This window comes from Ambystoma mexicanum, chromosome 4q, assembly GCF_040938575.1.
Source record: "Ambystoma mexicanum isolate Mex_15411 chromosome 4q, UKY_AmexF1_1, whole genome shotgun sequence".
Classification (NCBI taxonomy): Eukaryota; Metazoa; Chordata; class Amphibia; order Caudata; family Ambystomatidae; genus Ambystoma; species Ambystoma mexicanum.
This window is the reverse complement of record NC_090928.1, coordinates 1,227,009,395-1,227,023,905: the sequence shown is the minus strand read 5'-3', so window position 1 is coordinate 1,227,023,905 and position 14,511 is coordinate 1,227,009,395. Positions and strand designations below refer to the sequence as shown.

General features: G+C 46.5%; 1 protein-coding gene across 1 annotated transcript in view; it reads left to right on the top strand.

The window, feature by feature from the left end:
- Positions 1-14,511, top strand: part of LOC138468291 (exportin-5-like) — a 1,210,104-nt gene that overhangs the window by 79,870 nt on the left and 1,115,723 nt on the right. The window contains exons 3-4 of the mRNA XM_069608777.1: positions 3,649-3,721; positions 6,337-6,474. Coding sequence (XP_069464878.1) covers positions 3,649-3,721; positions 6,337-6,474 — 211 coding nt within the window. The remainder of the gene's footprint in view (positions 1-3,648; positions 3,722-6,336; positions 6,475-14,511) is intronic.

Sequence of the window (14,511 nt, the reverse complement as noted above, 5' to 3'; positions counted from 1 at the left end):
AAATTCCCGTGGAAGGACAAGCATAAACAGTGTAACCGCTGCTTACCCCTCGACCACAACGAGGCCGGCTGTGCAGCCTGTAAACTCTTTCGTCCAAAAACTTTGGAGGAATGCAGGGTCAAAAGGCCGCCGCTGAATGTGACTAGGGGGATGGTGATAACGGTACCTCCGTAATGGAGGTTGTATCTCACTCCATGGAGCGCCCCCCCTCCACCGCGTCTGTCCCCGGCCCCGAAAAGTTTGGCTCCGGCCCTACTTATGGGGATGTACACCCCGGCGACGCCCACACACATGAAAGTCAAATCTAAACACTCACGGCCATTCCTCGAGTAAGTCGAAGAAGGTGCTAATGGAGATGCCAAATCTACAGGCAGCCTCCGCCGACCATAAGGGTCGCCAGCCCTCCCTGCAGCCGCGCCGATCGACTGTGCCGTCCACTAAGGGCGTTACCACCAAAACGTCTGTGGACAGACTAGTCGTGGAAAGCTTAGCTAGAATAGTCTCCAAGGAAACTCAAACGGGTGGTGGAGTCACCGAAGCCCGCTCGCAAGGTCAGACGTCGAAATCTACAGAGGTTACTCCGGAACCTAACCCCACATCGAAGGGAAAATCCAGAGATGCGTCCCCAGTGCCGGGCCCACAAGAAGGATTCTCAGAGGGAGAATGCAGGTATATCCTCCACGCTATGGGAGAGATCTCGACGCCTAGAGGCGGAGGAGCAGGCCATTCCGCCACTAGACTGTTCATGGCTATCCCAGTGGACTAGGGAAAGATTTGAATCGTGTATGGACAGATTAGATAGGTTTGTGTCCACCTCTGAACACATTACACCCAAAAGGCCAAGAGAGGTACTCCATGAAGACCATAGGGCCAGATTTCCAAGACTCTTTGACCCACTTGAGGAAGAAATTGATACATATGAACTCACCGAAGAGGATCCACATTTTCAGGAAGATGAAGAATTCCTAAATACTGAGGATCTACAAGACCCTGTAGGGGACTTTGAGGAAGACCCAGACATGTGAACCACAGCCCTGGCAGTCACCACGGACGTCTACAGACCCTGATGTTTTAGATCTGTCCTCCTCACACCACACCAGTCAGAGACCCTTCACCTGTGGATGATCAACCCACTTTCAATGCAATGCTACGCAAGGCGGCAGCGCATTTTGAAATTGACACAGGGGAAATTACCCCAGAAGTAGATTTTGTGGAGAAAATAATTAAGGAAAAACCGCCTATTAGCCAAGCCCATACCCCTTCTTGCCTCAGTCGACGCCTTGTCCCTGGTCTATCTACACTTGCATTGGTTAGAGGGGTCAACCCAAGGATAGAGAAGCTTTTTAGCCCTCGCCTTCTGATCCCTTATAGATTAGGGGTCACTCCATACCTGTTTGCCTGGTAGTAACCACCACGGGGAAAAGGGTGGGTATCTACTAGCGAAGCACCCCACAATTTGGTATGGTGCCAGAAAAAGGACGATTTCAACCGCAGGGAAGAAAAGAGATCAAACTGTCTGAAAAGACTAAGACTGTTCCGCACTGCTCAGAGGAATACCTGACGAATATCGGCTTTTTAGCTAGGATGCTGAGAATGGGTCACTATCCCTCGTCAAGGCGGTGCACAATCTAGGTGTTCAAATGAAGAAAGGAGTTCAGAACAGATTGGGAATCGCTTGCCTTTAATTGGGTTTCGTCATGGCTGGTTCCTGTGATCGTGTTCTCCTTGGTTATCTTCAGCACGTGCCAATTGTGTCTCTGATGTGATACAACCCTCCCTAATAGTGCAAAGATACAATTCTCCCTAATAGTGCAAAGATGACTATCAATTGGGGATGTAAAACACCTTGCCATACAATAAACAGCGAAATTCAAACTAATATTTCTGGGTTTGTAGATATGTCGGGTGGGTAGAAGTTTGTTACTCTAGAAGTAACGAAAGGGGCGTAATGTTGGGAAGGAGCCTATTGCTTTCCTTCGTTCCCACACTTCCAAAGCGCTTTACAATTGGGCAAGACTTCTAAGCACTATAGCACTGAGGGCTTTTTTCATAAAAAAAATCACAGGGGTGGCCAGCCACTAAATGAAAATAGGATTTAATTATAAGGTGCAAATAAATATTTAGCTGAATATATTTGTAAAACTGTCGTATTTAGCTTATCTCAAAGCAGGCTGTCTGCCAGAAGGAATGCAGCCTGTGCTAAAAGTAGACTACAGGGATTGCATCACGAGGCTAGCTCTTGCAGAGCACATGAAGTGGATGAGCCACGGCTTCTGTTCCTCAAAAGCCCATGCAGACAAAGAATAGGAGACTGTACGTGCTCATGCACTCAATGCAACAAGATGTACAAATGAGGGTTTTATGAGGATTACTGGACCAGATAAAATAATTTTGAGTGAAGTGTTGAGAGTATGGCGGGAAGATGTTTATGAATGAATTGTTATAACATAGCAAATATGCTAAGCAAGAGCTACAATGTATTCCTGCAGAGGCATCTGTATGTTAAAGTAGGTTGGTCTAAATAAAAATCTGGCCATGCAACACTGGAGACTGCAGCATCCCTTGTATGGCAAGAACCGTTTTGGATGAGCTCTGCTAGTATACAGTGACCAAGTTGAAGAGTATATAACGGCGCTTGCTTGCCATTAAGTCTGCAGGAGCCAGCCATGGAAGACAGAATGCTGGTCCCCAATCCTCATCTTTGTAAAGATTAAAGTTTGTTATCTTTTGCAAGATAGACGCATGGCCTTAATTCTCTACAGGGGTGCATTTACTCTGGTGTCAGCGTGATCAGGGGGTACCCCAATGTATATTCCAGGGTACTGTATGGCAGAGCTTTCAAAATTGTTAAACATAATGTATTAACAGACCCGTGTTATAGATCAGTCAGATTTTTTAGAACTAGGGTCCTGGAATGCTTAATTTATGTTTATCCATCTTCTTTCAGTACCTTCCATTGAGAAGTGTTGTTTATGATAGACTGTGCTATTCTGTCTGTTTTCCCACCCTGTCCTATAGCACAGGGTGGATTATACAAAAGGTAGTCAACAGACGCTGTGTATGTGTACCATATTGTAAGGTTGGGTGTATGTGTGTGTGGTCCGTAGAGGCAACGGGATTGATTGCCTAAATATTAATGTTAGCTATATGCATAGTCCCTCAATGTGCCTGCCTTAGTTTAGCACCCTATAACCCATCCGTGTAGGATCCTGGAGATTTTGGTGCCAGTGGCTAAAGAATTCAAAGACAGGTAATTTTTGTTTTGATCAGGTTTAGGCATATGAGGTCTGAGCACTATTTAGGCACAGTTGGCTCTTTACATCTAACCATTGATGTGCATGAGGTAATCTGGTATGGTTAGTTTTGATTTGGTATTGAGTGCGGTGAATAATTGGAATGTGCAAGGTGTAAAACAGCTTGTCTCTTTATGGATGTAGTAGTAGTGGTGAAGTATCTGAAAGGTGCAGACCCTGAGACTGCTCTCTGGAGCCTGTAGTAGATTATGATGGTGGGGGATATCTTAAGGTTATATACAGGTTTCACTGAAGATGGTGCTACTGATTCAGTCTATGCTTAAATTGAAGATGTGAAATGACAATAGACCTCTTGATTAGTGTCTTTTTAATGTCTTTATTCTTCATTTGCTAGGTATCGTTGGAAATTCCTTTTTCCGCATGAAAAAAAGGAGCTAAAGTCCAGCATCATGGAGCTATTATTTAAGGTAAGTACTGAGATTAGTTAAGGTCTTTAAAAAAAAAATGTTTTATTAATGATCTGAAGTTCTTTTGATGGTACTTTATGGGGCGTGCATCCATTACATGATCATTTTACTTATGCAATGCCCTCCGATATGGTCATTTCTGGCTCTGCTCTCTCCTAACCTCACTCTTGCTTCGTCGACTAGAGCGTCCTCTATCTTGCTACTACAAAAGCTCAGCCTCCTCACACCCACGCCCCCTCTACCCTGTTCTCCATAGCAGCCATCACAACAACAAATGATTGTGTGCTGCCTGATACTAGGCCAAACCGTTTTTCGTCCCAGTATGTACAGCTCCAAAAGTCCTTTCTTTTCTGCATTTTTCCCCTGACAGAATCACACCTGCTCCCTTTGCCCTCAACTTAGCAGTGCACCCTGTAGATGCTAAACATACTCTAGTGCCACACCTCCGTACATATTTATTGCTCTTCTTGCTGGGATAGGACCTACAACAACCAGATACCGATCATCCCTTCAGGGGGCATCGCATCGACTCCATACAATGCCCAGGCCACTTACGTGTTTCAAATGACTTTGTAGATCTCGAAGTGGGTCGTGAGGCTCCCGACAGCCTAACATGCCCTATTTCTTACACCAATATATCGAGAAATATTTGCCAAACCTTTTTCAGACGATACCCAATCAACTCCACTATGGCCTTCCAAATCCAAGTTCACAAGTTTGTATCACTAAGACACAGGGAACTTTATAGGTCATACTTCACACATCAGTTATTAAAAAAAAAATAAAAAAAACCTATTACAGGCTCCTAAACAATATTCCCTACATTACCTACTCTCCTAGTCTGTTCCCCATACCCATACAAGCCCAACATTGTAACTTCACACCCATGCTAAGGTGAACGCCTTAACAAAAAGAAACCTGCATTGGCAGTAACTTCTGTAGGCTTTGGGGTAGGCATTGCCATACTGGTTCTAACTTGCTATTGATGGTAACTAGTGCAAAATGGTACAAGCACATGAACATCTAATAGCAGTGCCTGGAAAAGGCATAATACTTGTACACATGCCAAAACTGTTGGCTTTCCCAATGCTCATTTTAATCGGACTTCAGTGAAGAACATGCATAGTGCTTACAAATAGTGGCAGAAGCCAGACCTGATCGACAGTTTTATTACATCAGTAGCGTGTTTTACAATTTCAACCAAGTAATTAACTCTCAGAAGCCTGTTTTGAAAAAACACTGGCAGGCCCTTCGAGTGCCAGGTTTGATGGTAAATCCCATTAAAAAGAGCTTGGAGTTCCCATAAGGAGGTGTTTTGGGTCGTGGGGGAGAGGTGTTGGTAGTATGAACTGGGTGGGAATGTCCATAGGGATTAGCATGACTGTGTGGAGTTGGTGGTGGGCTAATGACGAAACGCCTACAAGCTCTGCATCCCTCTCAAATGCCATTTATCCCCGTCTGTACTCTAATGCAATAGTGTTGGCTTGCAGATGGTGCTGAAGTGCCGCTGACTAGCCCAAACTAAAAAGGAGTTGCATAGCTGCATGGTACCCAGAGACTATCCACATCTCCATACCCAAAACCTAACGGTCTCCTTTTTCAACCACCCTCCCATACATGCCTCAGATTGCTAGAGAACACCCCTCTAAACGGCACATCACTCTCAAACTAACTCATAAACCTCCGACAACTCAGACACTGGGTATTGCCATATGGAAACAATCCACCTCTAGAGTACAAAACAAAGCAGCCTGAACGCGCAGATGCCAGTTATATCTATCTATATCTATTCCACCACCGTCTTAACCTGCTTTCTATCCTAAACTCCCCCCTGGACCCCTCTTTCAAAGCCGCAAGAGCTGCTGGAGACTATGAAAATGGCAGCGGTGCACGGTATAAATCAACATGAGACAATTCACAACTATGAACTGGTCTTTGACGATTTGCAGTGCAGCTCTGGCTTTCTCCTATACCCCCTTTTTAAAAATCCCTTTCCACCTGCACACTTCTAGCCTATCAAGACTCCTATTTATGTACTGGCACACTCCTCTTCAAACATGTAATCCATGTTGTCAAGTTTATCCATGGCTTCAAGTTTATCCATGGCCCGGTCTCCACAGTACCGCCTCCCTTTAAAGCCATCAGTCACCATGTTATGTATCGAATTATTTGCCAGCTGCCTCACCAGCCCCAGGCGTCTGTCCCTTTGATCATTCACATGCCCGACACGCCTTCATTTGCAATGTTCAGCCCCTCTGCCTAAGGCCTACCACCCTGATCAGTAATTTCAAAGTTGAACTCATTTCTTACCTGTTCGAGAGAGATTGCAGATCCTGATTGCATTCTATCCCACCTCACCCACCCCAATCATAACGCAAGCTCCAAGGCTGTCCTGCTGCATTTTCCAAACTGTTACGAGGTACATATTGTCGGTATCCCTCTCCTCCCACAACTCGTTTATTCATATTGTTTTATTCCAATTTGCTGTATTTTGGATTAAGAATACAGGTAGATTTAAATAAGTCCAACTACAGTTTGAAATTGGATTGCTCTGCATTCCTCATGATCATGTGTGGTGCTATAAATATTGACCGATTCACTTTTCTCCTTCTCAGGGCACAAAGGACATTTCAGAAGAGCAGGGACACATTAAAGGTGCTCTTGCTCGTGCTGTGGTGGAACTCATCAAACTGGACTGGCCGCAGGGATGGCCAGACATGCTGTTGGATTTGGAGATTCTTTCCAAAAAAGGGGTAAACTTGTTCAATCCAAATTATTAATGAACTTTTATAATTCAATTTGTCAACCACTTTTCTCCATGTTTGTGGGATATTTGGGAAGAGAACAGAAATGGGCATTGTTGGAGAAGATGTTGTGTTAAACATCTATTCTGAAGATGCAAAGCCTTCCAACCAAAAGATGCACTTACTCTTTATTGGTAGCTATGGTAGAGCAGTCATGCTTCACTCAATGGAGTTAGGAAGGCTTGTGGCTGGGTCCAGTTAGTCTCAAATACGCACCTCCAAAAGACTACACTACATAGATCTACTGAAAATGTATACTCTACTGCATGGTTGCACACAACACAGTTCAAATAAGTACTTGGGTTGTAGTACACAAAAGCGGTGTACAATCGGTAAAGGGCTGTAGCACACACTCCCACTCCTATATCTAAAGGTATGCTATGCATTGGGGAGAAACCTTATTGCTGTCATATTTGGGACCGAAATGCCAATACATGAACTGTTACTGTAGCCCCCCCCCCCAACCTCTTGTACACTGGGCTTGGAATGAAGCAGCCCTTGACAAAGTAATCTATTTTGTATGTTATTTTAGTTCTGCTAATGTCACTGCCACACTGTCCGTATGGCCCCGACTCCCCTTTATCGCACTCTGGCACAGTGTCCCTCCAATGCCCAGCTCCAAAGCCCAACCTCTCTTCTCGTTTCACTAACACCTGCCTGCCCCCATGGAGCCCTTGGGGCATGTGCACCACTTGTGCACCCATTCCACTCTGCGAGAGTTGAGGGGGTGCAGCAGCCTGGAACACTTGGACACCTCTCTGTTCCCTCCCTGCCTCTCTCCCACACACCACCTTCCTTCAAAAAGCGTTTCTTTCACATCTAAACCACTTGCACACAGCAACTAAAGTAATTAAAGGGTTAACCAGAAGTCAGTATAGACATGGTATCTTTATACACCTTGAGTGTGTTTGATGAATGAAATTAGTTAGAAACCGTATTCTACAATATTTATTGCTGAAGTGAAGTTTGATTTGTTGCAAATACATCTGCAGTAGACTGGGGTTAATTACCAACATTCCAGTCTGTTAGGAAACTCCAGGGACCCAGGGGAAAATGTCAGGTGAGTAACTTAGTCACTTCAGTGGATTTTTAAAGTTGGTAAAAGTTCCCCATAGGAATCAATGGGACAAAAGTCAAGGGTCAGCGCAACAATAGAATATAGTTGGGCAAGTACTTTATGATGATCGTTAATTTCCTGGGAAAACAGGTTAGGATGGATTTTCAGGATCAATCCTTTTATGGTGATCAGGAAAGACTCCAAGTCTAGCCTAACCCTGTCAAGGTCTAGGTAGCGGAGCATTAAGGCTTGGACTAAGGAGGGGTGTAAAAGTGGTCTAGGGCTTCAATGAGACAGATTACTCCAATACTTCTGTTTAGGCATAGAAGTATAAACATGTATACAATTATTTACTAAGCCTTTGTGTATGTATCTAGCAGAAGTGGGGTGGTATTCTGTATAAAAACCTACTTTACCATTGACACATTTAGTTGACCTAATCCTATGCAATCCTTTAACTATGATCATGCATGTGAAGGGGTAGAAAAACAGATTCAAAAACAATATATACATGCAAGTAATCGAGTACAAAAATGTAGTAAGACACTTATGAGCAATCCTAGAATTAGATCCCTAACTTAGGAACTTCAGCCTTGTTATGAAATTGGAAACTGTTCAGGCAGGTTTTGTTAATAGATTATGCAATGCCCTTGGTTGCGGTTGTCCTGATATCAGGAAAAGTTCAAATTAGTGACTCTTCCAGTCCCACCATGCTAGGGACGTCCAGGATGGGGATCCCCCTACTGATCTTAGTTGGGCATGTGAGAGATGGGAGCTGGTACTGTATGCCCATGTAACCCTACGGAGCAAGGGGGGGGTAGGAGTAGGTAGTGTAACCTACCCCTTACTCTTAAGGGGTTCCTAGATCCGCTGGCCCACTTCTGTGATTGGGTCTGGTTGAGAGGGGGGAGCATGTTCAGAGGTTATTTTTGATGTCAAATGTCCTGCTAGTACGTGGTTCAGGCACTGGTGATCCAGTTCTGAAGACTGGACAGCTAGTCATCCTTGGCACAAAGATGCAGATTTCCACAGGCTATGCAACCTCTGGAGACCCCAGGACGTGATGAAAGTGGTGTTCAGTTGGTGTCCCCCACCATCGGGCACCGATCTTCGGTTGGTGAACATAGCAATAGACCCAGCACAGCTTCTGTTGGTCCTGGAAATGTAGCACAAGTTGAAGATCTTTCAACTTCAAGGATGCACTCGGAATGGTAATTTCTGAAGTGTGGGAGCCCAGCAGAGAGCTGACCAATCCAACGGATGGTCCAGGAACACTTTCAAAGACTAGGCAGGCACGGATCTACAAGCAGCGGTCGTGACTGGTTGTTCCTACTGGTCCGGTGGTTGAAGCACTGAGGGTCTTGAGAAAGGCTTCACTGATACTGCACTGGAATAAATGCTGGATAGCTGCAAAACTGGTCCGCTGGTCTTCAGCGGGCTGCACTTGCTTTGTTGGGGGTTTGGCTCCAATGTTCTAAGAAATGTCTGCAAGAGTCTTCATTTTATCCAAGATTTGAACTGTAGCCACCACCAAGCTCTCCAATAGTAAGGACCTGCACCATTCACACTGGCAGTGGCTGTCCAATCATCGACACACTGGCTAAATACACTGCCTAGCAACAGACTGTGGCTCAGATGTGAACTGTGATGATAGTCTGACCTCCCACATCTGTCCACTCATGAGCCGACTGCCACTTTGCCCAGAAAAGCAGAGACTTTGCCTGGGAAATGGCTTTCTATTTATGGCAGTTCCCTGCCCAATATAGCAGGACGAAAACCAAAGTACAAAATGGCCAAAGAGCTCGCAAAAATGGTAGTCTTTATGAATTGCAAAGTGCACAAATCAGTCCAAAACATGGTACAAAAACAACCGCTGCCACCAACCCATCCTGGACACATTGTAATTGTAACCACACAGTTACAAAAGAATAGCCTATAAGGCTACACCACTGTTAAGCAAGATTTGGTGCAGTACCCTTTGGGTGCACTAAAACAAACTTGACCTCCTGGCAATTGCAGCCAAACCTTTGGTATAAGTCTGTACTACACAGGTTACTAGTGTGGCTGAGCAGCCAGGCTTATTTTAAGAGGGTGGTTAGAGATTCAGTGACCAGTATCCAAATCAACTCTTACACACAAGGTTTCTTGATTAAATAATTATTAATTTAAATCAGTTTGAGTAAGCCTTCAGAAGGGGCAATATAACAGTTAAACACAAACTCCAGTATACACACTTAGTTTCTCTAAATCAGCAAGTACCCCTTTAGAGTACTTGATGGGGCACACACTTCCTACACCCTCGGGTGACTTATGTAGCTAGGACATTGTGGACATTAATAGATCACTGGTACATTTAGATCAGTACTGAAAAGCATGTCAAAGAAAAGAGGTTTTAGAATAAGACAGATCACACAAATATTCTTAATCGGGGAAGTACTTTTGGACCCCCTCCAATGCAAAGTAAATAAACCCTTTCCTGGAAGTAAGGTCAAAAACACTATCGGAGGAGAGGAGTCATTCATGGAGCCAGGCCAGCCAATGTCAATTGGGCAAAAGTCAAAGTGAGCTGAAGCACTTCTTGCGGGTAATTAAGTCTTGCACAATGTTTTAGAAGTATTTGTAGAAAAAGTAGAATCATTGTGGGGTCACAAGCTGGGAGGCTTGTGAGTTGTAGAAGATGCAGAAAACTCTGCAGGAGCAACCCAGACGGGTCTCAACTATGAACAAGTAAGGCTACCAGACAAGAGGTAAGTGCTCGACTTTACAGTACCTTTGGTTAGAAATGGTTCCAGCTGGCTTCTGTTCCTGTGTGGCTCTGCATATCCTTTTGTTCCTGTGCCTCGGTCGTGGCGACCAGAGGGAGGACCTCTGGGGACTCCAACTGGACAGTCTGCGACAGCAAAGGGCAAATTTCAATTCAGTGGCATTTCAGCTCCTTGCGTCTTGACCGCAAATAGCAACACTGCGGTTCTTGGATACAACTTCAGACATTCCTTGCTTCTGGGGTCCAGCACTCAGAGGTGGCTCAGGACTGGTCAGTCCTGCATCAGGGAAGTCCAGAGGATCTTCCCAGCACTCGCGTCCGACTTAAAAGCGATCCACTCCATTTGGTGTTCCTCTCTTTGGCACTTCGGTTCCAGCAGCAGCAGCGGAAGTACAGCCAGCTTCGAGAGGATGTCCAAACGAGTTCACTTTGGAGTAGATTGGTCCCACCAACTCAAGGGGAGAAGTTGTCCTTTCAGGGCTTCTCTAGTCGAGGCGAATTCAGAGTTCCAGCACAGCAGCAGGGCTTCACCGGGCAAACCAACGGTCCAGGAGTTGCAGCAGGCGTCTCTTCCAAGTTCTTCGGATTCTTTTGTCCAGTGGTCGACTCTGCCTTCCAAGCCAAAAAGCCTTGCCTTTTATGCAGGTTTCTCCCATTCATTAAAGCATATCTGTAAATCACACAGCAGGGTGGCTGTCCTTGCCGGACAATCACCTTTGGTTGCATTCCTGTAACCAAGGGGATTAAGCACAGGGAGTTTCGGGCACCTCCCTCACTTCCTGCCCCTGCCAGACCTACTGGAGCCAGAGACTGGCTTCACTCTTGAATCACGCCAAAGGCAAAATGTACAACGGGTCCAAACCTGGTTTGGCGTGTAGGGTGAATCTCTAGAAGGACCTTTACAACAAAAAATGGTGAGAAAAGACTGGGCCCATTTTGACAAAATGGGCACCCATTGGTGCTTTGCAGTTGCGAACGCAGGCCATGGTAAAAACTCCCAATGGTAGTTAAAAAGTAAACCACTGCCACCAGCCATTAATTGTAGAAAGGGTAACATAAAATGTTAAATCAGAAACTAGACAAAGTAACCCCTCCAGCACCCTAATGTAAAAGAGTGTGTGCTGGGTCTAGAAAGTTACTAAATGTAAGTAAAGTCAATTTCACTTCACTGCTCTTGGAAACAGTAGTTTCTGATGTTTGTTAATCTGATCAGAATCACATGCTGTGCATAGTCAGACATCCAGTGGTCACTGCGGAGTATTGCATCTTGTTTTTCGAAAGTCGAATAGAGGACGTCAACGTAGGTGTCTGTAACACTATCCCTATAGTGACATGTGTACCCAGAATCCCTTGCGCGTCGAGGTCCCTCATTTTTTTTTTTCCGCCCAGAATACTGGTCGCCTTAAGCAGAGCTCATAAGAGACATTGCCATTGACTCGAACATTGGTCGATTTTGTTAATTAACTCGTATCCCCTCCAGACGGCCATTCCACATCCCTGCCGAGACCAGATCTTCGGATGGTGGTTTTTCGACACTGTGATTCTATCGGCGCTGCCGACCACGTGGCCCGGCCTACACAGTAAGAGTCGGGTTGGGGTGGACATTTCTGTCTCATACTAGAATGCCTTTCCCTTTCTCCTCCCTTTCCTTCCGGGTCGTTATCACTGGTTACGGCCTCAGCTATGGTGAGGACTCCTTTTAGATTTTACCCAAATTGTAGAGGCAAATTTCCGTGGAAGGACAAGCATAAGCGGTGTAACCGCTGCTTGCCGCTAGAGCACGAAGAAGCTAGTTGCGCGACATGCAAGCTCCTTCGCCCAAAAACGCTGAAGGATGGCAGAGTTCAAAGGTGGGCAGCCTACGGGATGTCAATGGCTGATTCCTCGCCCGCTGCCGCTGAGTGCAACGAGGGGGATAGTGATGACGTTACCTCCGTAACAGAGGTTGTTGACCCCCCAAACGGAGCACTCTCGCTCCGTGGAGTCTGTCCCTGGCCCAAAAAGGCACGGCTCTGGCCCTGCTTTGGGGATGTACACCCCAGCGATGCTGACGGACAATTGCATGTCACAAAACACAACCCCCCCCCGGCCATCCTTCGAGTAAATCGAAGGTTTCTGCGCCAACGGGGATGCCGACACAGCCAGCTATCCACATCGACCGTACGGGTCGGCAGCCCTCACCGCATTCGCACCTAGAGACTGGGCCGTCGAATACAAAGGGTGCTACCCCTAAAATATCATCCCGTCCGTCGAGACGCATCGCAAGAAAGTGTCAGTCGACGGCAAGGTTCCGGCTCCGCCGAAAACAACTCACGATCAGCTCCCGGAGGTAAGGATGGTCGCTGAAAGCATCACAAGGATAGTCTCCGAAGACTCCCAGAAACGGCGGTTGAAGGATTCACCGAAGCCTACTGAGCAGGTCAAGGAGACGCCGAGACCTAGCGAAGGCGCACCGGAACCCTCCCCTAGGTCGAAGGAGAGACCCAAGAGCACTACTGTCTGGAGTACCCCTTCTCGGAGGGCGATTGGGGAGGGGGAGGGTTTGTGGGAGAGATCTCGACGCCTGGAGGCGGAGGAGCAAGCCTTTCCACCCCTAGACCATTCTGGGTCCTCCCACTGGACCAAGGAGAGATTCGAGACCTGTATGAACAGGTGGTTTGTGGCAATTTTTGAGCACATCCCACCTAAAAGACTTTTTCACCCCCAGGAAGAGGAACTGTATACTTATGACCTCACTGAGGAGGACCCTCATGATGATGAATTCATGGATACTGAGGACCTTCAAGATCCTGCACAGGGCTTTGAGGAAGACCCTGACATGTGTGACCAACAGCCATGGCAGTCCACTGACCCTGACGCATTAGATCTGGTCTCTCCAGACTACTGTCAGAGCCTTCACCTGTGGACAATCAGCCCACATTTAATGCCATGCTACTCAAGGCGGCTGCATATTTTCAAAACGATACGGGAGAAACTACCCCAGAGGTTGATTTTGTTGAAAAAAATCATCAAAGAAAAGCCACCTGCTAGCCAGGCCATTCCTCGTCTCCATCAAGAGGCGCCTCATTCCCTCTGTCTACACCAACCTTAGTCAGGGGTGTTAACCCACGGATTGAGAAGCTCTTTAGCCCCTCACCCGCAGACCCTTTGTACATTAGGGGTCATTCTTCCCAGATTCCCTGGTGGTGACTACCATGAGGAAAAAGGCCAGGGTTCCTCTGTCCACCAGTGAAGCACCCCCTGATAAAGAGGGGAAAAAGGTCTATGCTCTTGGGGAAGAGGATTACATCCTCAGTGGGATTCGCTACGTGCATTGCCAACAATACCACCCTGTAGGCTAGTTACGCTTATGCCCAGTGGGGCATGTTGCGTGAAGGCTTACAGGAAGTCCCTGAACTTCTTCTCACCTGTCTTTTGGCCACTTTTACAGAAGGCACTCAAGTGAACAGAGCATCATTAAAAATACCATGGATGCTGCAGAAACGGCTGGCCGTTTCTTAGTCCAGGGCATACTCCTTAAAAGGCATGCATGGCGTAGGAAATCGGGGTTCAAGCCAGAGACACAGGCGTCCCTCATTAACAAACCCCTGGAGGACTCCAACTTGTTTGGAAAGGCAGTTGACCACGCACTGGAAACTGCAAAAAAAGAGCATGAGACTTTAAAAAACCCTGGACCAGATCACAAGACCCCTCAATAAGCGTGGATATGGAAATAGGTGCTTTTTTCATGGCCAACGGCAAGCTCAGCAACAGTATACCTCAGCCAGCAACTGTCCTTACCTCAAGGAGCCAGTGGTTACAACACGGAGTACGCTCAGAGGCCAACGTCGTGGCAAATGAAGGGGTCGGGGCTCTACTCCTAGAGGCTCTCCGGCCACCGCCACTAAATGACCCGATAATTTCGGGTTCCCTCCCATGCATCCCCGGTTGGGGGCTAGTTAACCTCTTTTCTCCAAGCATGGGAGGTGATTACCACAGACGGTTTGGGTACTGTCAACAATCGCCACGGTTACTGTATCGAGTTGTCCCCGACATTCAGACCTGCAAAGTGAAGGCGTCTCACACTAGAACACCTGCTCATCCTTCTTCAGGAAGTGTAATCGCTGCTGCAAGAAGGAGCCATAGAGGTTGTGCCTCTATCACAGGTAAAGGAGGGTATTCAGTG